The sequence below is a fragment of the Poecilia reticulata genome, chromosome 6 (assembly GCF_904066995.2).
Source record: "Poecilia reticulata chromosome 6, P_reticulata-male-v2, whole genome shotgun sequence".
NCBI lineage: Eukaryota > Metazoa > Chordata > Actinopteri > Cyprinodontiformes > Poeciliidae > Poecilia > Poecilia reticulata.
Genome location: NC_088835.1, coordinates 5,543,351 through 5,570,627, shown reverse-complemented (window position 1 = coordinate 5,570,627; position 27,277 = coordinate 5,543,351). Strand labels below are relative to the sequence as shown.

General features: G+C 38.0%; 1 protein-coding gene across 3 annotated transcripts in view; it reads right to left on the bottom strand.

The window, feature by feature from the left end:
• Positions 1-282: 282 nt before the first annotated feature.
• LOC103465731 (alpha-1,3-mannosyl-glycoprotein 4-beta-N-acetylglucosaminyltransferase C-like) overlaps positions 283-27,277 on the bottom strand; it is a 50,078-nt gene continuing 23,083 nt past the window's right edge. For 2 of the 3 annotated variants that reach the window (XM_008410842.3, XM_008410841.3), the window contains exons 3-5: positions 2,335-2,480; positions 2,102-2,249; positions 283-1,667 (exon numbers count right to left, since the gene is read on the bottom strand). In XM_008410842.3, coding sequence (XP_008409064.2) covers positions 502-1,667; positions 2,102-2,249; positions 2,335-2,463 — 1,443 coding nt within the window. In that variant the 5' untranslated portion in view covers positions 2,464-2,480 and the 3' untranslated portion in view covers positions 283-501. The remainder of the gene's footprint in view (positions 1,668-2,101; positions 2,250-2,334; positions 2,481-27,277) is intronic. The other variant, XM_081607710.1, reaches the window with a different exon arrangement.

The window sequence follows — 27,277 nt, the reverse complement described above, 5'->3', positions numbered from 1 at the left end:
GCATGTTCTTTTGGTATAATATAATATAATATAATATAATATAATATAATATAATATAATATAATATAATATAATATATAAACATGTTGATTTAAAAAGTATCTCTGAGTTTTGTAATGTACCACCAGATGGCAGTAAAGGACAAAGCAAACGCTGAAAAAACCTTTAACTTTGGGAAATAACTGTTCTTTAAAGTAAGGTCTTACACTTTTGAGAACTTAAAGATCTATGATCTAACTTAAAATTACTAGCAAGACTTAAAAAAAAGCCAGACAGTTCCAGCAATGTGTAAATATTTTTTATAAATAGATCCTCAGAAAATGAACATTGTATTACAAATGACCTTATGTACACAGCAGTTCTGTTGTTGATGCATCACAATGAAAATATACAAATCTTTAAGCAACCCATGAAAATATGGATTGGTTTAAATTTACAGCACAGTAAAAGTCCAAAATGAACTTGTATCAAACTAAAAAGTACAGAATGACCTCAACGTCCCTACTTTAACTGACCAACAGGCGGTGTGGTCCAGAGGCTGATAGTTCTGATGATGAGCCATTCTTTCTGACTAGCCGTGACAACTATTCTGACACATTCGATGTCAAAGCCAATCTTGTGGTCCACATCATTAATCTCAATGTTTCCCACTTTAAACTCTCCTAATGTGATGTAGGCTGTACACTGTCTTCCCTGTTTGGTCTCCACAGACTTCTGGCCTACTTCCAGAGCTCCGTGGTGAAGGATGTCGTTTTGCCGATCCTCCGTCCCTGTCACTATTTTGATTCTGCTAATTTTTGTTGATTTGTTGAAGATTATGATGAAAAAGTCTCCGGTGCAGGGAGGTTTCCCCCAGAAATACTCATCAACTATACTGCTGTACGCCTTGGTGGCATCGTAGTTCTCAAAGACGTTTATGTTGGTGTAAATGCCGGCCGGGGGGTTGTCTGGGATGTCTATGGAGTCTTCCTCAAAGTCGTCGTCCTTCAGTTTGTTCTCCACACCTTTGTAGGACGAGTAGTAGCCCATGTGCTGGAACAGCGAGGGCTTGAAGCGGATCACGTCCTTTTGAGCCAGTAGGCCCCGGAAGTGGATGAGGAGCCAATCGCAAGGCATTTCCTGGTAGAACATGAGAAGGAAGTGAGCCAGTCGGGGTAGGTCTCTGGAGTGGTACAGCTTCCCGATGTAGCCCAGCTTGGAGAACTCCATCATCACCCAGTAGGAGCCTTCTCTGGAGGTTATCACCTTCTTCAGCGCCGTCAGGAAGTTCCGGGAGCAGCGCACGTCATCCTCCAGCATCATGTAGAAGTGCGACAGGTTCGTGCAGAAGTTCAGGAGGAAAGCGTAGTCGACGTTCTGCTTGGAGCGGAAACGGACTCTGTCCTCTGGGTCGTTGTAGTTCCTCTTCAAGCCGTCCAGAGAAGGGTAGAACTCCTCTGGGGCCTGGATGACCAGGAGGCGGCCGGCTATGATGTGGTGAGCGAACTTTCTGGTGATTTCCTGCACCACATTCTCACACCAGATCAAGTCAAAGTCTGCCAGATGGACCACAACCACAATCTCTTTCAGCTCCTCGTAGCTGGACTGGTCAAAGATGGATTTGATCGTCTCCAGCAGGTAGCTTCCCTTTTTTCTCTTGACAGATGCCAACCCAATGGTAAGATACTCTGAAATGAAATCAGTCTTATCTCACAAATAAAATGTTTACCCTCAAGTTAGCAACAAACATATTCAAGATGATATACAGTTGACACCAGATATTTCCACAAACTTTATGAAAATACATTGTAATAAGAACATAGGCCTTAACTTTTGGAGACATGTCCTTTAATCTAAGTGTTTGTCTATAATTGCCACTGCTACATTTGGAGAAAAAACCCAACTGAGTTACAGCAGTGGGTCAAAATTCCAGGAAAATACTTTGAGATTCTTGTTAACATAGATCCAAAACATTTGAATGAAGTCATATGGTTTAAAAGGCAATTCTGCCAAGTAGTGAGGAAATATATTTAAAACCTCCGGCTTTGAAGAAAGTTATAAATGGTTTTATATGATTTCTGTAAATATCTGGTTTCAACTGCATGCCTGGCATATTGCTTACTTTTTCTTGAAAGTGGAATTCCGGCAAGGTAGCGATACGTCACATTGATACTCCCAGAGAAATTGGACAAATCTTTGAATGTGTGCACATATCTGTCAGAGCTTGAAGGATGAATCAACGTCTCCCCCAGCTGTCTCTTTTCACCTTCCTAAAGCACAAAAAAACCCAAAAGATCAACAAGGAATGGCACTGGCAGAGGTTTTAGACGCTAGATTCCAAATTGAGACTCGTACCAGGACGTAACCATCATTCATGTAAAGGTTGAAAAAGAGCAGCGCGGTGAGCAGGAAGGTGAGGACGGGGAGCGTGGATCGTTTTCTCAAACACCTCATCTTGTCCACGGACTTCCACAGCAACCTCATGACCACAGCTGTGACTGCTGGGAAATAAAGAGAAGTGATGTAAGTGGGAATAGTATTGGTTTTTGTTTCAGCTCCTTTTTAGCTCTGGGCTTTTATTGCCACAGAATATTAAAGATAAGAATCTGTGAAAATATGATTCACTTTAATGAGAAGGTCAGCTAAATGATGGTGCTAGAAGGATGGTGGTAAGGCAGTTGAAGCAAAACTAAAATAATAGTTGTAAGAAAATCTGTAGTACCAGAATGTCTGGTGGTAACAGTGGTATCTTCAATAGAATAGAATAGAATAGCTGGTTACATCATTAACCATGGTAGCTAGAAAGCAGAGCTTCTGAAGGAAAACAGATTAGTGTGATCTGACATCTGTAGACTAGAGGGAAAGGAGCATATGGTCAGCCATTTGTAAAATTACAGTCAAAAATGAACAGCGATAGTTTAGTTTATATAGCCAGTCATGAAAGAAAAAAAAAATGGGAGTTCATTTTTCAGATTGATATTTTCACAATTTCATTCATTCATTTATAAATGTAAGTAAATGTTTAATTAGAAACCTAAATATTTAGTTTACATATTCATATTTATCTCCAATTTAAATAATTAGCTAAATATTTAGTATGAAACTAAATATCTAGCTTGCTACTTGGATACTTAGTTTAGAGGTACATTTTTAGCTAACTTAATGTTTAACTTGCTAAATAAATATTTAGCTTCAAATTATTAGCTTGCAAGCTAATTTTTAGAGTGGAGGTAAACATTTAGCTCGCTAGCTAAGTTTCAAGCTAATTATTAAGTTTGAAATACTTAGTTTGAAACTAAATACTTAGTTTGGAGCTACATTTTTAGTTGGTTCACTAATTATTTAGCTGGCTAAATAAATATTTAGCTTCTAACTTAATATTTAGCAAGATAGCTTTAGCTTGCTAGCTATTAGTTTGGTAGTAAGTAGTTTGAAACCATGACATTTATAAATGAATGACTGTTACGACCCTTGGCCTCTTGAGGCTGTGCAGGCTCCTTTTGTTATGCAGATTCAGCTGTGGGAGCACACCTTCCTGATTGGCTGGCCTGAAGGCTGTCGGAGAGCAGTTCCACTATTGGACCAGCAGAGGATTTTCAAGTCAATCAAATGTTGATGAGGCCCACCTGCACCCTATAAAGGGCTCCTGAATCCTTCCTCTAGAGGGGCAGCTAGTTTGAAGAGGTTTTGTAAAGCTGTCCCCTTTGTTTGGTGTTAGCAATTGCTTTAGGCAGTTTGTTTTTACTATTTTGTACAACTGCTGTGGCGATTTTGAACTGTTTTGTTTCTGCTTGTTCTGCTAAGTAGTTTGACTGCTTTAGTTTCACTTCACACGCTAGAAGCTCGTGTTTGGGAGGCTCTGTGCTCCCCTTAACATTCCCTTTGTGTGTTCCCTGTTTTCCCATTTTGGGTTATTTTGAGTTTACTTTGAAGTGACTTGTTTGGATCCTTTTGTAACTTTAATTTGCACTTAATATTCTTTAGTTTGTTGACCCCTTTTGTTTTGCATTAGTTGGGTTAAATTGTATCGTTTTGAAAAACTTTCTTGTAATAAATCATCTTATACCCCATTTGTTCCTCTGGGCACATTTTATGTTATCGCCCCTGGACCCCTAGACCTTGGGGGCGTAACAATGACTAATATGGTGAAAATATGTGTTTCTCCTACGACAGGCTAATCCAAATGATTGTGTAATTTTACAAACGGTGCCCCATTGCTATGATGATGTTTTATAAATTTACAGAACCTTCCTTTAAAATGTTCTATCAGTCTCTTTCAGGCTCCAGCAGATATAAAACCTTTAAACCCTTTGATCTGTGAAGCTTAGTGCCAATCATCAAAATCACAGGGTTCCTAGTCAGATCTCAACACGTACACTTATTTCCTGTTAACTTGTTGCATGAATATGAGACACATCAGTGCAAATGATATTTAATCTTTTTGAATATTTGTAGATTGAAGAAACACTAAAGTAAAAAAAAAGAACTGAAAACTCAGAAAATGGCCAAAAGAACCAAAAAAACTTAGAACAAAGGAATCTGCAAAGGTATTCCATCAACCTTCCTCATTATCCTGTACAACTCCTGTCTTTACGGTTGGATGCCAGTTATTCATATCTAACAAAATAGATTATTCTAACGTTAATCAGAATAATAATAAGCTGCAACCCCGAGGCATCAATCAAAGCCTGGACAGATCGTCATCTTTAATTACGTTTTGATGAGCTACTCAACATGACAGATGTGACCGTTGGGGGCTGAGGCCGATGCAGAAGGCTGATTTGAAGGTTTTTCACTGGACGAAGCTAAATGGATGATGATGATGGATCGTTTTGTTAATCCGCTCACAAGCTGAGACGTCAGTCATCTGTTCTGCTGTTACAGGCCAGATGATTGTCCAGACGCTCTTAAACGGATTTTCTGATAGGAAATTAACGCTCCTGGCCCGAGATATGATAATATTAAACAGATTTCTTACAGGACTGATCTTTTGATGGGAAGTTCTGTAAAAATATAGTGGTAACTAGAAGTTTATATTCATCAAATAAGAAGACATATTCACCTTTTCTTTTTCCCACTGAAGTTAAATCAGACCAAACTTCTCTGGTTTTAGGTAAGTTAGAATTGCCCAACTTATTTCTATTAGCTAAATGCCACAATAATGAGAAAAATAACATGTCAGGTTTGTTTATTTGTGTCAAACTCAAAAGTTTACATACAGAGTGATTGCCACCTCTTTAAACAACAAAGGAAAGCCCAGATGATGACGTCAGGACTGGAAACTTCTGATTTGAGTTGATTGGAGGCACCAGGTATAATGCTGCATTTCGCTAGTCCGCAAAAACGGCGACAGCAAAAGATAGGAGAGAACACCAGAGTGAGCTGGTTGTTCAGCAAAACAGAAGAAATCTTCATTTCATGGTACAGTAGCTATTTACTACATGCAGAAAAAAATCTCACTCAGTCCTAAAAAAAACCAAACACCTTATCATTCATTCATTCATTACTCAGGTTCCATTCTAGCCAGCAGAGCATCCTCCATCTGCTGGAGGGAATGAGCCATTTTGGCTTTCTGTCATGAAAAAGCTCCAAGGTGGCACCTGAGAGAGTAAAGTAGAAAGACAATGACGGCTGTCACAAGTCAGTATTATGAAAGCCTTGACAGGAAAACACACATGCACATGCACACACACACACACACACACACACACACACACACACACACACACACACACACACACACACACACACACACACACACATATTCACACACACCATTATCTGAGACAGCAGCCTGCGAAATCTGATATTGAGACGAGCGAGGAATACCTAACCAGGCACCGTAATGGCCGCCCGCTCACTCTGCCACGGAGAATCCTTCTAAGAAATGAGATTTTTGTTTGCTTTCTCTCCTCGAATCTGAGCAACAAACAAGCCTCCTATAGGTCATATACATTTATATGGAAATGAAGCCGCGTTCGGTGGGATAAATAAGTCCCACATTTGAGGTTTGGGGTGGCGGTGGAGAGTTGGGGGGCAATTTGCCTTTACTTCAAATGTTACTCTGCTGAGGTGTTTATTTTATTAATTCTTTTTTTTTTTTGTCAGCAAATTATCAGCATTTCAAATAGTAATACATCCTCAGAGTTTCTCTTCTTCACTGCGCGTTAAACAGAGTCTCTCTGAAAGAATAAAAGAAATGAGAGTTGATGGGGCCCGAAACAGCTGCTGTTTGAAATTTTTATGAAAAGGAGGGGAAAAAACGCAGTAGAGCACTTAAAAATGATTAACAGCTGGTGATGGCTGTTTGCACACGAAGCTAGATGGAAACCAAATGGGTCCAATCAGGTTAACCTGATGCTTTTCAAACACTATTCAGAAAATAAAGTCAAAACTGAAAATTAGGATATACACAAGAATAAAACCATGAAAGAAATTTCTGCTTGAAGTTTTTTTTTAAATTATCCTCAGATTCTTTTACAAATAAATTTGGATTTTAAGAATTAAAATGAAACTGTTCAATTCAATTCAAAAGTAATTATTGCTCCCAAAGGGGAATTAAATATTATTAACTTGAGATTCTTCAAAGAGTTGTAGACGTTGATGGTTGTGCACAGGAAGGATCCTGCTGTAGCAGTCTGTTTTACTGCGAATTGGAAGACGCCTCTGGCTGAAAAAACTTTGATTTTCTTTTTTTTTTCAGATGTTTTTCTTTCTATATTTCAAGTTATGACAATGCAAAATGCAGTTTATTAAATGTTTGATATCATTTATTAAGAAAAGAATGTATCTAAACTAACCTGGCCCTATGTGGAAAAATTAATTGACTGTGATTGACCTAATTTTTTTTGGTTGAAGTTCCCCCACAGCTTCCAGACCTGAATACTGACAGGCCTGTAAAATTCAAGATTCAAGAGTAGAAAGCAACATCTTGATCTGAAGAATCTACAACAAATCCATTGGGTTGAAATAAACCTGATGGATTAAGAAGGAGTCGTCGCTCACATTCATATGTGTGTGAAGGCAGGAGAGCAAATACTTCAGACAAAACATCTGTTCTTTCTGATATTCCACCTTTAGGAAGTCATCATAACACGGCTCCTTTCTTAACCCTTAAATAACATTTAATCAGTATTACACTGAGAAATAGCTCCCATAATAAGCTCAGCAGCTCCACTAAATGTTTGCTAATTCCTGCTGGCTAGTCTGAAGGAGCTGAGAGGAAAAGTAGGATGGGAGGGCGAAGCTTGGAAACTGCAGCTCTGAGGTGGAGCTGCGGTTTGTAGGCGGGTTTAGGTCCAACCAGGTGTTTTGTACAGCTGAATGGTTGCCATGGGGATTAATGGCCATGAATGAAAGAATCGAGGCAACACTCCAAATATGTTTCTGATGAGGGAATAATATTATTCCCTCATCAGAAAAGTAGATTTTACTTTTTTGTAAAATCTACAAAAAAGTAGATTTTACAGAACACTTGCCCCTTTAACTCAATTAGAAAATAGTTTTTTTTTCCGCTGCTGAATGGTAGAAATTTAGTTTTTCATTTTCTTTCTTGGCAATGTGACCTTTAATATGTTAATTTTTGAAATTTATTCCTCAAATCCAAGTCCTTCGAAAATATACTTTTTTACACGAACGCCTTTTTTTCTTATTTTGTTTTATTTACAGTAGAAAGGTAAGCTTATTTGTATAACATATTTCAGTGCTTGAAACAAGGCAGTTTACACCATAACAATATAAAACGTTTACCAATTATGAAACAAGCAATAAAAATTACATTTTAAAGGTGAAAAGTGAGAATGGATGAAAGATAAACGGATAAACAAGTCAGCTGTAATTTGTTAAAAAAAACAGAAAGACTGCAGTGGGTTAGACGAGATAGGCTTTGGGCTAGAGAGCTAAAGATTTAATAACCAGCCTGTAATGAAAGTGTGATTGTGGAAAAATTAATGAGTAATCTTTTCATTTCAATAGCGACCTTTTGGGAACGAAACTTAATACCACTGTGCAGCACTGGTAACCAGTAGGTCACTGGGATATGAGCAGGATACGCCCTGGAGAGGGGAATGAGTGGAACAGGACAAGATGCTGAAACAGAATCTGCCTTTTCAGCAGAACCCTGCGTGTAATGCGTTTGGTCAGAAAATGATGGATGGGACGGTTTTCGCAGCGGAGACAGAGGGACGCACATGGAGAGATCCTGTTATCGACTGGATGAATGCAGGCAGCTAGAGGTGGTTAATGGTGGAGGGATGGACTGGGCTGCCGGGACTCTGAGAGAAGAAATATCACCTCCTTAACCGAGTCAGAATGAATAATTCCACTGTGAAAAGTGGCTTGGACTTCCACACTTAAAGCTGCAGAGTGTAACTTTTATAAAAATGTTTTTTCCCCCCCATATTTATTCAAACTGTCACCATGTCTGACAATATGATAACCTCAGACAAAAAATAAAATATCAATTTTCTCCATTTCCTAACTGAGCTATGGTTGAAGTCTGCCAAACAACCAATAACAGCCAGGAGGCGGGAATTAGCACTGTCAATCAACCTTCTGTATGCTGCTAAATATGCTAGTGGTTGAGAAACAATGTACACATACGGGAAAACTGGTTTATCCTCCGTCATCAGTGGTTATGCTAACTACCCTTAGCATTTGTAGCAGGTTATGTTGTCATTGCTCATCAAAAAGATCTAGCAAAGTTGAACTCTTTGTTAAATTGTAAGCAGAGAGCTAGTGGGACAAGATGAGCACAAGAGTGATTGACAGCGCTAAGACCCTCCTTATGGCTCTGATTGGTTGTTTCTGAATGAGTGGTGTATTTCTGCAGTTAGCACTGGGAGAACTGGGAGAAGGCAAAGGACATTGATTTTTCATAGATTATCTGTCTTATACCATCAAGACATAGATCAATTAAAAGATAATGTTTTTTAAATAAAATATACATAATGCAGCATTAATAAATTGTTGTAAATGCATCACTGATTCCAGCTTTGCTTCTACAGCTTTCCTTCTCTCTTTGTGTGACTAAAACTGTCAGCATTCTCCTGTCAACTTCTCTGAGAGGAAACTCAGAAGGCATTATGAATAACAGCAGGTGGCCTCGTAGCAGATGCACATACACCGCTCACATCCCGGGCAGGCACCGTCTGAAAGAGTGAGTCAGGCGAGATGATAGATCGATTCTGCCCTTAGTGGGTGGCAGGTTCAAAACAGACACAGACAATAAGATGTGACTCAAATGGTTCAGATGAGTGAGAAGAGTGAGGCAAGAGCCCAGGTCGGAGGCATGCAGCCACTCTTCATGGTGGTGAATATTATGATAATTTTTGTATTTTCATGTTTTTTTTTTTTTTTACCTTTTGCTCAACTATGACATAGTAAATTAAAAAAAATAAATTTTAGATTTTCTTTAAAGCACACAAGTTAAAATGTATGTAAACAGACTCAAACATACACAAATTGTGGGCACCACTAGCTAAAACATTAGCTGTGCTAACCCTAAAATACTCCTGCTTAGCAGAAGCTAACGCTAAACAGCTAAATTCAACCATGTTCTTAAAGACAACAGTTATAGTGTTACATTCTGGGTACATAATAAATGTCACGATGAGAGGAAAGAAAGCAGCTGTGTAAACAACCTTCACCCACTTCAAAATAAAAGCATGAAGATAAACTACTTGAATATTTCTTAACGGTCGATAACCAAAATTCAACACGGATGTCAAATTTTATTCAACTGAATGTTTACGAAGCAGTCGAGTAAATTAGCGCTTTAGAATGTATCCAGGAAATTTGCTTTAAGGGAAGCTAAGCTCGCCAAATGTTTTCAAAGTTAGCAAAAACACTAAAGCGCTAAAAGAAAAATTAGCTCTGCTGTCACCACACCACTACATATGCATGCACTTCACAAAACATTTCATTGTCACAGAATGGCAGAACAGATTTAAATATAATCCACAAACAAGAGTTAAATCATAAGCAAAAAAAGTGAAAAGATGCATTCTAAAATTCAAGAAAACTGTCTTAGTTTAATTCTATTACACTTTATGTTTAATGCATTATCCAGATGGCACAGAATTTTAACATTACACAATATTCTCAGTAAAATACAGCAGCATTTCACAACATAAAGGACACAGTCATTCGTCTGTCCATTTCTTCTAAGTTTCTGTATTTTTAACCTCATGCATACAGATGCTGTCTGAACGTTTTCTCTCCTGCCTCCAGCTGAGTCACCTTGAATAAATAAAGTCAGACCGACTTAGTGATGTTCCCTCCTGATTCCCTCACAGTTCAAATCAAAGTGGAGTTTGAACAGTAAAGACGGTTCGGCTTCTGGCTGTTTGGGTTTTTACTTCAGAACAGATCACAACACAGACGTGACCCGAGATCCATGACAAGGGCCCAGATGGCACAGAATGATTGAAACATTGAATCAATGTTAGGCAGAGACATTGAAACATTGAAAGTGGTCGGTCACTTGAATGTTGACTCAACCATCTGTATGTCAATTTACATGCATATTTGTGTTATTACATTGAATCAGTTAGGAATCAATGTTGATTCAACCTTCATCTGAAAGTGGTTCTGCAGGCATATTTCTGTTGATTTTATATTGAATGAAAGCTCCTGCTTTATGTACATTTTTAGGTCTGATATATCTACATTATAACATGCCACTAAAAGTTTCTTCACTGGTGTTAAACACTACATTATTGGCAGATCATGGGTTAACTGTGTACAAAAGGTTAAATATGACAACATGGGTTTGATATAAAATTTTATTTAAGAGGGACAGATCTTTAAACATATTTCACTCCTTTTTTGGCTGTCAAAACAACAGTGTATGGTCTACAGAAGAACAGAGTCCATGAGGTTAAGCTTTGTACTGTAAGAACTAGGGAAACAGTACAAGTTGTGGTAACCCCAGTTTGACTCTGGTTGGCGTCACTTTGATTCCTTGCCATGTCTTCCTCTCGTTCTTGCGCGTAATGAAGCCACTTCTTGACAGTTTAGCTGCAGTCCTCAAGAGTCAGCTTTCGGTCAAAATGCAGAGCAATGGCTGAAAAACACAAAAATAAAAGTGAGGAAGGTGCCGGTTAGAAAGATGATAAACATTTGAAAAGTTCTGAAAGACAATGAAAGATTAAACAGTGTACTGGTTACAGGTCTCAGAACAAATACAAACCATATAGTTCCCCATGTACACTCACTGTTAAATATTTATCTTGATCTTTCATTAATATTTATCTTAATGTTTACATACAACTACATTTACCCATCAAGTTGCAGTATAGTGTAGGATTTATGATGCTGCACTCATGTTAAAATGAGTGAATCAATATTTAAAATAAAGGCTGTTTATCAGAAAACCTAAAGATAAAACTCAGGGAGGATCAGGGTTTATTTAAACACACCAGAGACAAATAAGTAGAGCAAAATGTGATTTATACTGTACTTGGAATTTTTTAAAATAATTTATACAGAATAAACTTCCATCAAATAACTGGTTAAATCTTCCATCAACTACAAATATTTCCAAATAAGTTGATTAAATTCCTTAAAAAAGTGTCTATATGCTGATAAAGATCCCACACAAGTAATAATAGTCCAGTTCAGTTTAACCAGTTACCAATCTAAGAATCAACAGACTGAATCAGTCAAAAGCAGGTTTAGTTCAGTGTTCCACCTGCCTTACATGTTTTAAGTGTTTCTCTTCTGCCTCACCTGGATTGAATCTGTGGATGATCAACAACCTTCTGAGGTTCTTGATGGCTGCAGACAGTCATGCAGTCATGTAACTCAGCTGTTCTGGAACAAATGCACATTTAAGCACGTCCCTAAACACATCATAATAAAAAGTTAAAAACAAGTGATTACTATCACAACAATTTAAAGCCCACCTGGAGCAGCTAGCCTTACACTTCCTTGTCCACCACATGCTCTCCCAGACCAAACAATAGGCCCCGCCCTATTTTAAAAACTCAAATCCCACAAAATCTCACAGGATTTCATACTTAGGCCTGGAGTGGTGGGTAGGATGAAAATAATACAAAAGGAGACATGACCTCAATTATTAAAAATATCTGTTTTGCCCCAAAAGAACCAGGATTACTATGGGCACAAAACAATGCAGTTATTTTTCAATAAACACATTTAAGATCAAAGTAATATTGAAAAACTTACCATAAAACTGCTCAGAGGAGAATTCAATTCAGAAACTGGTTGCAAACAAGCCAGCAGCAAAGTGGCTGTTTGGTTGGGAAAAACCACTAGTGTAAAAAGGGGGAGTCAGACTGTACAACTCCTAGTAGAGACTTGTAGATGTTTTTGTGTCAACACATTATGCACAGTCAGTAATAATATTTACAGACAAGTAAAAAAATGTACAGAAAGGAATCGCAACCCACTGTTCTCAACATGTAGTGCTTAATTTGAAACATGATTAACCCCCACTTAGTAATAAAATGTTCTGACCCAGAGCTCAAGGAGGGGGGGAGGGAAGATCCCCTCTTTATCAGAGGGGATAAAGAGGGGAAGGCTGGGAGGAGCAGGTGGGTGGGGGGAGATTTGGGAGGGAGTTAGGGGGAGATGAGGAGGTGATGAGGGGTGCAACAAACTGCCCAGATTGCACACAATGGTAAATCAACGTTGAATTATAGTCAGAATGGTTGATATTTGGTTGAGGTCGACAACTGACAGTGGATCAACCATCAAACAACCATCCAGCTCTTGCACATAGTGCTTAAGTAAAAACGTAATTAACCCTCACCCAGAGCTCTGATGAAGAGGAGAGGAGGGGAAGAAGGTGTGTGGCAAAACAGCTGACATTGATTCAACATTGATCAGATGTTGATCGCATTTCAGTCATTAGATTTCAACGACAAAACAACATTGATTCAATGACACAGTTTCAACGTTAGTTACTTGGCTAGAGGTGAATGGTTGTTTGATGGTTGATCCACCATCATTTGTCGACTTCAACCAAAAATCAACAATTCCAACTATAATTTTACGTTGATTTAACAATGTGTGCTATCTGGGGCTGTTAAAGAATTATTAAAAATGTATTCTAGATTACAAACTTTTTCTTGTAGAAACAGAGTAACTATAATCTGACCCATGATGTGGGTCTCAGACTAACGAGACCCACATCATGGGGTTATTATAGATTTGGGTTATTATAGATTTAAAAAAAGGAGTGAATATCCACCAAAAAATTCTCAAAATTTTTGGAATCTCAGAAATTTTGTAGAAAAATTTGGAAATGGTTTTAGCTTCAAAAGTTGAAAATCTCCTTGAAAAAAACTCAGACATTTTTAGATTAATTTCAAAACATTTTTAGAAAAAAAAAGTGGAAATTTCTATGATTCAAAAGTTGAAAACATTGAACTTTTGGAAATTGGAAAGTCAAACATTTATTAGAAAAAAATCTACACATATATATATATATATACAATAATCATAATCTTGTCGGAAAGCTCTGGTCCTTCAGGGCCGGTGTTGTGTGACTTTTGGTGGCACTTTAAAGGGGTCACTGTTTATTGGTATCGCTTATTTAATAATAAATATTTTAATCTAGTTGTCATTATTTGGTAGAAGTTAGTTTTCGTTTTTCAACTGTTCCTCTACCAGGTCTTACATATGAACAGGCTCCGGTCCGTTATTCTATTGTATTTTAATCACAAAGCCGAAAGCTTGGCTTTTTGCGTTGGCTGTTTGAATTTAAAACTCTCAAATGACATCTTATACACAGAAAAAATAAATAAAAAATAGTGTTAGAGATACTAATGCCAACAACTGTTGGAGAGACCTCCAAATTTATATATATATATGTAGATTAATCTCAGAAATATTCTAGAAAGAAAACCTTAGAAATTTGTGAATTGACAAAGTAAAAAAGTACAACTTTTGACAAATTTCCAAAGCTTGAAGATTATTGATCTTGTTTTCCTGACCATGTTTTTTTCCTAGAAAATTTCTGAGATTAGTTTTGTTTTTTTTTTCCAACAAATTTGAAACTTTTGTGTTTTTGTAGAAAATGTTTGACATTCCCAACTCAGAGATTTCCATGTTTTTTTTCTGGCTAACTTTTGATTTTTGGAGCTCGAATATTTCCTTGAAAATTAATCTCAAAATTTCATAAATCTTTTGGTGGCAATTTACTCCTCCGGTTTTTTTCTCCATTTACAACGACTCAGTAGGACATGAAGTTGTACAGACTGTCGTGTCTGCTGTGCCTCCATACGGGCCTGGAGCAGCGAGCTAATGTGGGTCAAAGCGCTGGCTGTTGAGGCGAGCCCATCCTCATTACAGTCGCTGCCACTGGGACCGCAGAAGCCTTTCATGTTCGTCTTTGACCTGAAAGGTAAATACACTCCAGATGCAATTTACATGTACGGCAGGCCCGCTGTGCGCCAGCGCCGAGCTTCAGAAGAAGAGAATTGTGTTAGCTCGAGGGCCGAAGGCCCGCTTTTAATCCTGAATACTGAGCAGCTTGTTGCAACTGCAGGAGCCGATAACGGAGATCAGATTACTTTAACCAATGCTAATGTGAAGAGGTTTCTGCCTCTAATTTGCCACTTACATCTTACAGCTGGCTAGACATCAGCCAGAGCAGTTTGAAGTGGCTAAACTGGACAGAGAACCAAGATGTGCTCCGGACATTTTTAAAAAGGATAAAAATCAATGCAGTGGAATAAAATAAATATCTTTTCTGTTCCACATGTTGTGCTTCCTCATAGCCTCAGGCAGAGATTAGGTGCAGCCCACAGAGGTCTGATAAACTCACTTCTTTCTCTCTATGCAGCTCTCAGCTCACAGCCTTTATTTATTATTATTATCCTCACTTTTCACCTCCTGTTCAAGACCTGATCTTTAATCGGTACATTTTCTCCGCGCTGCATAATTTACAGGTATTTATAACCTGGGAACAATCTTGTTTGTGTTGAATTTGTGGAGCAAACCGGTCGTTATCAGACTCTAACATACAATAATCATCATCTTGTCGGAAAGCTCTGGTCCTACAGTGCCGGTGTTGTGTGACTTTTGGTGGCACTTTAAAGGGGTCACTGTTTATTGGTATCGCTTATTTAATAATAAATATTTTAATCTAGCTGTCATTATTTGGTAGAAGTTAGTTTTCGTTTTTCAACTGTTCCTCTACCAGGTCTTACATATGAACAGGCTCCGGTCCGTTATTCTATTGTATTTTAATCACAAAGCCGAAAGCTTGGCTTTTTGCGTTGGCTGTTTGAATTTAAAACTCTCAAATGACATCTTATAAACAGAATAAATAAATAAAAAATAGTGTTAGAGATACTAATGCCAACAACTGTTGGAGAGACCTCCAAACTCATTTGTTCGGATAATTAGTTTGGAACAGAAATTAAGATGATAAATTTTTAATGACCTCCTCTAACTGAAAAAAGAATGTTGTGCACCTGTTGTCAATACCCTCCAGTATCCCATGCATGAGTGTGTGTGCATGTGTGGGCGTGTGTGTGTGTAGCACCAGACCACAAGTTCATGGAGAAAATTTTGCTTTTTCAATTCTATAAGACTTGGTTAGACTTCATTACATAACCAATTATTCATAGGAGAAAATATAGTGGAGGGGCTTTTATTGTCACTACTGAATCAGAATAACTATTACAATTGTCTTGTTGACTTTTATGTGAATCCAGTGAAAACGAGTTCAATTAAAATGTCCATAACTTTTTCTGATGAGACAACCTTCAGATCTAAAAACATATGGGGCCAAAGGTATGAAAACTAAAAATGAAACTGAAAAAAATATATATTTCCATTGAAAAATATAATTAGATCTGAGAATATTAATGGGACAGTATTATGTAAAATCAACTATTTTGAGCTTTACATCATGTTATGTTCTTCCCTCTTGAAAAATACACCTGGCGTATTTTTCATGATTCTTTGATGCATATTTAAGAAATCATTTAATCTCTATGACAACCACCAGCTGTGCAAAATGCCTGCCTGGACCTAGCCCCGCCTTCTAGATTCAGCTCATCTAAGGAGCTGCAGTTTCCAAGTTTCTGCCTCACAGAGCAGCTCTCCCCCTCTCAGCTCCTTCAGACTAGCCAGCAACAATTCGCAAACACGTGGTGGAACTGGAGCTGCTTCTCAGTTAAATGCTGGTTAAAAAAAAAAAAAAAAAGTTAAGGGTTAATAGAGGAACCATGTTGTGATGACTTCCTGAAGGTGGAGTTTTCTGAAGAGCCGAAGTTTTTAAAGAGACAGAGGCCCAATTTCAAGTCATTAAATTACAAAGTCAAATTTCTTTTCATTCATATTTAGTATATATACCATTAACGTTACTTGATTGTGCTATAAAATGATAAAATGCCTGCAAAGCACATAAGACTGTATTTGAAAGGTGAGTACTCCTCACAAGAAAGACTGTTGCTAGCATGACCTGTTAGCATTTAGCTACAGTCTGTTCAGTGATCAGCTTTCTCAGTCCCCCCCCCACCCCCCCTCCCGCCACAAGGCGGGTAAGCTGTTTCTATTCACCGTGCCGATGCCTGAGTGGACGACAGGCAGGGCACCGATCGGACAGGTCGCCCATCCAAAACAAGGCCCATGCTAAAACTCACACTGAAGGCAGTTAAAGATCTCCAGTTGATCCAACAAGCGGCAGTGGAAGAAAACGGGAAGAGCCAGAATAAAAGAGTTAATAAAAACTCAGCACAAAAATGCTCCAACTGGACCCTCTGAGACAGCAGTGTTAAGCACTATGCTGCTATGGCAGCTGTAGTACAGAGGGCCTTTGGGAAAAGTGAAAAAAAGTTAAAATTTGGACGTTTTATAGATTTCCGATGTTTTTTTCCTCAGAATCAGATTTTTGTAAATTGTAGAGTCTTAAATCCTATAGAAAAGAACAAACTGCTATGTGATTATTTTTCATATTATTTTCATATAGTAACATGGTAATTGAAGTCTCCTTGGTTATTTATTTGGATTTTGACAGATTAAGCTCAGAATTCTAATTCTGTGTCAAAGTCAAAATTCTGAAATAGGAGTGGATGATATGGACATAAAATTTTATCATGATATTTTGCGGTACTACAGTGATAACGATAAAAGTGACGACAAAAACTACTACTTTTTAATAATATCCCCAGAAGCACAAGTAACGCTCTTGAAAAACATATTTATGTGTAATACGCTTCTTTGGGACAGTCACAAACAAGTGTAATTTTTATCACTAAAATGCACACAGCAACTGCATTTAATCATATTTTTAAATGTATTGATATTTATTGATTTGATTTATTTATTAATAAAGTGAACAATTGTAGAAATAAAAATCCCAACAACATGGATAGCTTCAGAGGTTTTTAAACATTAATTGGAATTTATTGCAACAACGATAAATAAAAATCTTATTATGACAGGAAATTTCTCACGATAAACTATACGATAAATGCCCATCGCTATTCTGAGATTAAAGTCAGAATTCTTTTTTTATCAGTGGCCCTAATCCTCTTCCATACTACATGATGATTTAAACGTGTAAAATTAGCAAGCGTCGTCCCAGTTTCAGAAACACTCAAGACTTTGAATCAACAACGCTACGCTAACTGTTGGCCGCTGTATTTGTTTAGCAGGAAGCACCTGGAGCCTGATTTCCACAAAAGCTCCTGTTTGAAATTCAGCGTTTGTGTTCACACCAACATGGTCACGCTTCTGGCTGATGCTCCAACTCTGTCTAGGCTTCCTGTAATAGAAATATTTAGGGCTATTATGGTCACAGCTAATCCATATGCAGCGAAGAATGATAATGACAAGAGCGTGCTGAAAAAAAAAAAATGCAATTAATTTCCAGGAAAATGGCTCCTCGGCGCCTGTAATGAGATGCCGAATTAATAAGCTTGTGTGCCGAACAACAAAGCCATTTGGTAAACAGTGCTGTTCATTTGCCTGTTGACATCCAGGCAGTGCATTAACCCAGAAGGACACTAGTGAGCTGCAGTGTGTGTGTGTGTGTGTGTGTGTGTGTGTGTGTGTGTAGGGGTGTGCGTGTGTGTGTGCGTGCATGGGCGTGTGTGTGTGGGTGTGGCAGGAAAGCAGGCAGCAGGTTTTGATGGAGGATTTTGGAAAGTAACACACATGTGATTTTTGCAGTCTAATTTGGTGACAATTTGAATACAATTATTCCTTATGATGCTTTTTACTTTGCTTGTGTGAAGATGTCAGCCTTTTGGATCCAAGGCTGAAAATCAAATTCCACATTTTTCTGTGATCTAGATGTAATCACTCATATTTGTGCAAAAAAATGCAATTTCCTGTCTTTCAAGGCAGCTATGTGTAATTTCGGCCCATATTTTACAGTTAAATTGTGCGTTCTGTTTCCAATCATTACAACATGAAGAAGGTTTATCACATGTTCCAGAGTTATCTGGCATGAAGCATCAACTTGTCAAAATGAGAAAATGAAGATGGACTGATTTGGGATTCTCTACTTATGTTTCGGTTGGATATTGATCCATTTTTTTTATTCCATGGTGAGGAAAAAAATATGAAAAAAAAGAAAAGATGAATCACAACTTGAGTTTTTGTTGATCAGTAGTTGTCAGGATTCAGTGAGTTTTCTCTGCAGTGAGATGACGATCAAGGTGATTTTTGGTCTTGTAAAATGTCTCCTGTTGCTCCTGTAAGAAGCTCTGCAGCAGTGAGTCTGTGTTTAATCAATTACAGTTAAACGTAAGAATATTAATACTCCTAGTACACTTACATTAAACATTTTCATTTAACCCAGCAGTGGTTTTAGCAGTTCTCTCACAAGAGTAGAGGTGGGGAGACCAATCCAAAATATCAACAGTACAGCTATAAAGTTGATATCCGTATCAGATTGATACCACCGTGGTAAGATTGATTCTATGGAGCTAGATTGGGGCCATAAACTTTGTTCAAAAGGGGAAAAAAATAATAAAACTGAAAAAAAAATAAAAAGATTTGAAACTGAAATTTTATTTTAAAACTGGAAAAAAAAATGTCTGAAATTGGAAAAAAAAATTGAAACTGAAAAATCTCTTTAAAAAGTTTTGCAATCATGGCAGGGACATCCATAACTGCCATGATTTTTAATTACATCTTGTGAATGAGCTTATTGAGGAATGATTTTAGATACATTTCTTATTTAATGGAAACATGGCAAATGTGAGATTGTGTCTTTTTTCCACAACAGCACAATAACAACAAAGATTTGTGGAAATGTTTATGGGAACGCAGCTAATCTCTTGTTCAGAGGTTTTCTGTGTTGTTTCCTTCAGTGATTCTTGGTGCTGCCTCGCCCCTCTCAGGCGAGGAAGTAAACACATTTTTTCATAGAGTTTGATTCTTTTGACAGTGCAGAGCGAATGTGAACCACACCAGCTGAAAATGTAACAAATGTTGCTATTTGGTCTCAAATAGAGTAGAGTCTACTGGACTATTGGGTGTGAAAACACCCTTAGTCTCATGCTACACTGTGCAGACCCTCTGTCTGCTCTGATGACAATTCACTCACCTCACCGCTTTATGTCGTTTACATAGCACTGCATTATTTGTTTACATAAACCACTATGGAATTTCAGAGACAGGGATCCAGTGTAAAACTGGGCCCATTCAGACAACAACTGTACATTTCTATATTCACATTGCCTTTTCCTGCTCTATTGTACTGTTTTTGCATTTTCCTTCAGGCTCATGCTTTGCTTGTAAGATGTCATTTTAAACATACAAGCTCAGCAGAAACAAGCGACACAACAGTCTATTTGGAGACGTGTTAAGAATAATAAAAGATAAGCGAACCACTCGAAAAAAAGCAGTCGGACAATTTGCTGGTGTCTCCAAGGCGACGTAAACAACAGCTCCACACAAACAATTGCAGGTTTTTTTTTAAAGAAAAAATGAAAAACAGAATGAAAACACTTAATGGTTGTCACTACAGCCTTCCCTATTAAGACCATACAGACCAGAAAAACACTCTTCTCTACTTTTGTCAATTTGCCTCCTGAATTATTCAGAAATGCAATAAAGAAAGGACACAATTTTATATATATATATATATATATATATATATATATATATATATATATATATATATATATATATATATATATATATATATATATATATATTTATATATATGTTTGCCAGCAGTCAAGACCAAGGCAAATTGTTTTTCACATACTTTAATAACAGTTGCTCCATGTATGATTGAGGCTGTGTAATGCAATCTCCAGAGCAGAATTAAAGCTGATGCGTGGATCCAGACTCTAAGGAAAATGTTAATAGAGTTCACAGAAAGTAAGCAGCGAAATCTTCAACAAGTAAACAACATTTCCTCCAGAAGAAAGCAAATCTTCCTGCCTCCAGCTGGGAATTTTACCGTCTGCATCTCTGCCTGGTTCAATGTGTTTACTTATTCATCAAGGTGGGGTGCTGGGAGAGGGGGGTTCGGGGAGGGGGGTTAGTGGGTTAGTGGTGAGGGAGGAGGGGTGAGGGGCTGCCGGTTTTTGAAGCTGCAGGAGGTACGCTCATCCTGCTGCTGGGTGAGACGGGCAGGCGTGATTAAAAATTTATGCAAACACATGTGGATGCATAACCTGCAGCGAGTGTTTGTGAGCGGTGACGCATGTTTGGCTGTCAGTAAACAGGTAATCTTATAAAAGACAGGGAATTGGATTTGATTTATTACTGTTTTGCAGTGAGTGCTCTTCCACAAGAAATAGGACAAAGAGCACACCACCTCCTTGTATGTTTTTTTTTCTTAAATAAGTCTGGTTGAAGTTGTACATGCTTGAAACACTGTCTGCTTTATTAAAGGGGCAGAATTAAGTAAAATCAACTTTTTTGAGCTTTGCATCATGTTATGTTACTCCCACATCCCTGGAGTGTTGCTTTGATTCTTTCATGCATGTTTGAGAAATCCTTTCATCTCCATGGCAACCATTCAGCTGTGCAAAATGACTGAGTGGATCTAGCGCCGCCTTCGAGGACAAAATTCCTCCCCTGAGCTGCCGTTTACCAAGCTTCTGCCTGATATAAATTGGTTCTAAAAGTATTACTGATTGCACTTTAAAAATTAGGTAACTTTATGTTATTAAAGGTAAAGTTTAAACAGTAATAATTTTTTGGCCAATGTAAAGTTGTCATAACAAAGACATTTTGAATAATGTTGACTTTGTATTAAAAGTGTCATAATTTACCGAATGACGCTTTATGACAACAGTCATAAATATTCATGAAGGCTTATTCATGTTCATGACATGTGTTATGTCATGTTTATGAAAGTGTCATGTCAGTCTTATTCACCCCCTTCAAATAAAGGGGGTGAATAACTCCGCCTTCAAGACGGTGGGTGTTATGGTGAAGCACTTGGTCAACTGTTGTCTTTTTTCAAATGTGTTATATAAATAAATTTGACATTGACCTTGACATAGACTGACAACATTGGTGCCGTCTGTTGTCATGGAAACCACTGTAAAACCAAACCATCTCTGTGACCCAGTAGAAGGAGAGCCTGGTTCACACGGCAACATTTTTAAATTGTCGGACGATTTTCAAAAGGTAAAATCCTTTGTATGTAAAAAGAAAAAAAGCAAATTCTCGAATAAAAATTTTTTTTGCATCTTAAAATCGATGTAATTAACAAATAAAAAAATGGACTATAACTGCCCATCTCCAACGGTTTGGGGGCGAGAGGCCGGGTTCACCTCGGACAGGTCGCCGGTCCATTTCATGGCAACACAGACACAAAAGAACTTTAGCTTTGGTGAAAATGTTACATTACTATGGGAATCTTTTCATCTGATTGGTTCCCATCACATTTACCAACTGTGAGACGAGTAAACGCCGTGTTCTGTCTGCATGACCTCAGGTAGTTATTCAACACTCCTGTACAGAGGACTGTTCTACCTACCCAAACCACTTCTCTCTTTATGAGTTGCCTTTGTGGCTGTTTTTTTTAAATCAGATTTTTTTTTTTCCAGTGGTGTTGACTGGAACGATAAGCTGCTACAGGCTGTGGATCTACGGTGAGGCTAACTGGAAGAACTGGGCTCATTATAAGTTTGCCTCCCTGGCATTTATTTCCTGTGGAATCAGCGGGTGATGGATGAGTCCTACAGGAAGTTTAATTGGGAATTGAAGATTTATATCAACTTGATTTGAAATGAGCTCACAAAAAAATGCCAAAAAAAAACAAATATACTGTTTTATAAGTGACAAATCAAAAGTTAGTAGAGTTAGTTTGACATATTTTACAGAAGTCTGACTGTGGTCTCGAAGCCACGCCTCAATACCACATTTTTGTTTTGTTTTTTTTACTTAAAGGTTTAAAAACATTGATTTGATTATGAACTTTCTGAACTTTAGGGTTGCCTTTCAATTAATAAGTCATTACGAATGCATAAACTCTTGAACTCTTGATCAATATCTGCATGTTAGGTTATTTCTTCTTCTGTTCATTAACATCTGTCTGTTTCTAAAGCTTCACACAGCATGTCGAGTTTACATTTTGGACTACTGTAGTTGTTACACTGGACTCTCTCCATGCTGCATCTGTGTGGAAAATCCTTAAATCACACAGTGTAAAGCGCTGGAAGTGCAGGATTTCATTCGGTTGGGGAGTTCGTTCAGTTCCGTGTCATTAACTCTCTTCATGTAGTATTGATTTTGTCACCAGCTATATAAAATATTTGTAGTTTGTCTGCGTATTATTTACACGAACAATCGGGAGGCAGAACAAGGCGAGGTTGATTTTCATTTGCTGCCCTGTGTATCATACATTAGCTTCACAAAGCCCCATCAGTTTTCAGACCAGCCCTCTCTGGTAACTTCTCATGTTCAGCGTCGCACACTAAAGTTCTTCTTTCCAATCTGTGGCAAATTAACGCTAATGGCGATGAGAAAAATATCTCTATAGATACATTTGTGCGTCATATTGTTTTTGATTCAGGTAATTTGTCCAGGTTCACGGGGGGCTGAGCTGAATGTTAGAAAATAGCCAACATAAGTAAAAGCGGTGAGAAAATAGGTGGTTGATATTGTGTTACAAAGGTGGTCAGTTTTGGTTGCCTTGGAAACGCTGATAGCATTTGATTACTTGTATGACACTTTCTTCTTATGTTGACTTATTGGAGTAAAGTCTCCAACACCAGCTTTACAGTGAGGATGAACAGAAAGGATTTGATGATCTGGCCTTTTCAAACCAACTACTGCAAGTTTTGCTACACAATGATCATCGATAATCAGTTGTTGCTGTTCTTTAATCTTTAAATGATGATGAGGTAAACAGATTATTTAAATTCCATCATACTAAAGCAAGGAAGACTGTTTACAACTGAAAAACATTTTTGAGAAACAACTGTTTCATCTTGCAACTGCAACAAATTAAACCCAAGCTCAGACTTTGTGACATTCAGAGATCCGAAAAAGCCAGGAATTAACTTTTCAAACTGGAAAAGCTTCAGTTAACATGGTAAACATTAGAGTTTATGGTAGTAAAGCTGAAAAGAGAGTCAAACATAGCATGTTATTAAAGATTCAACCAAGAGAAAACATGACTAATTCAAGTTTTCTCTCTGAAAGATTTTATCTTTAAAGAGAACAATAAACCAAACAAAATGTATCCATATTGTCATATGGTCAACTCACCCTTTCTTTATGTAACTTTGTAATTTCAGTTATTTGCGTTTGACCTGGTAGCATAACATGTCATTAATGCATTGTTTCCCCTGAGTGGTATGGAAGAGATTAGTGCGGTTCCAATGTAAAAGTGGTCCATAAAACCAACAAACACCAAACTATTTCTGGACACCTGCAGCTGCAGGTCCATGAGACGGTACCGCACGGTAAGGAGGATGGTACTGTTTACAGTGCATTGATTAAGAGACAGAAAAATGTCACTGCTAGCAACAAGCACTTGACATACTAGTGCGTCACATTTGTCGTCGCACTAGCAAGACACCATGTTAAAGGTTTAGGTTTAAAAACAAAAGTATTCTACAGTCAGATGTGACCACTTTGAACTGACGTCTAAAGCTAAGCACAAACTGGCTCATCTGACATGACAGAAGCAGCAAATCTCCACAAGAATGGCTGAAAACCAAAATAATCCATGTGTTTCACTGGTATTTAATTCCCTTATAAATTCTAAGTAAAATAAGCTAAAGTTCATGTAATTTTTTATATTCCATAGTTGCAGTTTGTACCATGTGACAAAATGCTGCCTTACACAAGACAAAAGCTTTGAAACATATGCCACCCCATATTCGCCCCGCTTCTAGCTAGCTTAGCTTCAAATCGATGGGTCTGACAATTAAACATGATATTTATTTTCTGACATATCCTCCTTGTACCATAGGATAAACGAAAAGTTATTTTTGTTTTGACATTTTCTAGCTAGCTCTAGCTCAGTTTGGAACATTTGTTAACTGTGCATTTCTTTTTATCTCAAAGTAAAGTGACACCTTTTAGCACAACATAACGTCATCATGTTACGTGCTGTAACATGATGACAGCACGTTTTTGTGTTGGGAGTCAGATTAATAGGCACTACCTGACAAACTAGTAGCAGCTCTGCAGACTTTTCAGAATCATAATTTCATAAAAGAAAACCCCCAAATTTAAGGCATTGAATGTCCGGTGGAAAACAGTGACACGCCACTGACCTAAGTGGTAGAAAATGTATTTTTGTGGCCGCCTACAGAGGCACTCTGACTCATTAATCATTCATGGGGCAGAGGAGTGTCTGCTGGGAGCTGATCCTTGGCATTTGGACTGGAGGGAGACTACAGTAAACACATTCCTGACTGCTACTCTGCAGTTCACATCTAATCAATTCTTCTGTTATTACGATTCCCTCACTTAGAGAAGGGTTTAGAGGGGGCAATAGGGCAAAGGGATATAATATCACCCAGGACCTGGCAATGATACATTTCTATCCCAGAGAAGGCATAATTTGTGCTGGGAAGCTTCAAGCTTGTCTGAACCGGGTTTTTAATAACAAACAGCCCTCCTGTGAGGAGTCAACAATGCCCCAAGGTGAGAGGCGCGCTATTTGTCACACCAGGCGTGCGACAATGTGCGAAATATGTGCCATCTGCCTGCAGGGGTTACCGAGATCTCATCCGAAATGAAACAGCCTGAGAGGGTAATACCAAAGTCATTAAGTATTCTCAAAGCCCATCATCTCCTCCTCTTCCTCCTCCCAGCTCTGCAAAGGAGTGGAGGGGGGGCATAAAGAGGGGTAAAAAGGGCGCCAGCGTGTTGCAACCTGATTTATTTATTTTTTGTCAGGATGGCAGATCATTTTAACAGGAAGCGGAGAGATTTAGAGATGCAAGAAAATATGGGGGGACTAAGATGTTGGTCTCCATGGTGACAACTGCCATAGCTCGGTGACAGAACAGCAGAGAGACGGCCAGAAAGCTTTGTGACTCTGAAATGATGCATCCCACATTCCAAGATTTGTTTTTTTTTCTGTTAAAAAGTGGATGATTCAGAGATACGATCATCACAGAAGGCTGATCCTGATTCACACTACAGCACAGAGGCTGCCCCCGATTCAGACTGCGCTAGAATATTATTAGGAGTGTGACGGAGAGAGTGACAATTTTAAACAGTGTGTGTGAAGGGTGTGTGTGAATGGTGTGACGACAGAGAGAAGCCTGGTTATGGCTTGTGACGTTCAGATTACAGAACAGATTAAATAATAAACTTAATAATAAACTGAACAGCACAGACTGGAGTTTAAAACCATTTAGATCTTACTTCAACAAATGTTATTTTGTTGAAGTAACATTTCAAGTTACTTCAACTTTTTTTTTTTGAAGACGGGCTAATAAAAAAAAACCAAAAAAACTTGTGTGAGTTGTTCAAATCTGAGCTCCTTTTCACAACATTTGCTGTGAAAAAATCAGAGGAAAATTATTTCAAAATAGTTATTTTGTGACGGAAAAGCAGACAACTTTTAATGAAATGCCTTGTTATTGCACTCATCTTATTAGTTAATTTATTTAGAGATGTCTAGAATCCGTCAAATATGACATCATCAATGTTTAGTCATTGGCTAATCAAGTGTCACCATGTAGTGGTGTTGTAAAACAGAAATCCCAGCACAACATCGAGATTTAAACAGACATGATGCCACAAAAAAACCTGACACTGAAGCTCTATTGACTCAGGTTTCATTAGAGGTTGAGCTTTGGGCTAGTTGTCTTGGTTTTGGTGGGGGGGTTTGGAATTGGACGGTATTTATATTGTGTTTGACAGAACCGACCAAGCTGAACTCCACCTGACTGTAAGAGCAGCCAACCTTGAACTGGAAGCAGTGAAGGCAGAAGAAGAAACGGGGGAGCGGTCCCGGTCGTGTCAGCTCGCTCAAACACTCGACAGGCCAGAGGAAATGAATCGACATCAGAGCCGGCAGAGCTTTTCTACAGGAGAGCATGAAATTACCGTTATTACTGCCTCTCTGCGACATTCGCAGTGGAATATATCTAAGGTGTGTGTGTGTGTGTGTGTGTGGTGTTTTGAAGTTGCTGCAGACTTTTTTTGAAATGATCAATACGTCTGAAAAAAGTCTGTAAATCGCACCATGTGCGATTTACAGAAGGTATGTGTTTTTAGACACATACCTTCATCCATCAGACGCTAAAAGCAAACCTGATGTGTGATGGGATTTTAAGTGAAGCAACAGACTGAAAGATTTGTTTTTGGATATGATTCAAAAATATGAAAAACTAAATATGAACAACGAGATCAAATGTCTGATTTCTGGGATAGTAGATAATTCATAGAAATCCACTGTAAATGTATAAAATTATCTAATCTGATTCATAAAAGTTTACTATTAGATGCAGCTGTACTCCAATGCTTGTTGCAGGTTTCTGCTTCTCAAAAACAAACCTTTAAAATGATGACATTCAATGTTAGATCTCTATGCAGCTTACTATTAAAGTAGCTTTTTCACATTTTGCCATGTCAGAACAGCATAATTCAATGTATTTTATAAGGATCTTACCCAACAGTAACACAAAGCGGTGCAAAACTGAAAGGCTGGAAAGAAAGTAAAAATATGAAAAGAGTGGCGCACTTTTAAATTAAGTAAAAAAAAAATTGCAATCGCAATAAATGGGTTGGAATTTTTGCTGTTAGCTTTGCATATCTCCAGACTTAGCTGCACTAACTCTTTACAAAATGGCAGCAGTTCAGTCAGGATGGAAAACTTGTAGCATGATTCTACCACCACTGTAATTCAAGGTGGGGTAATAAGCAGAAT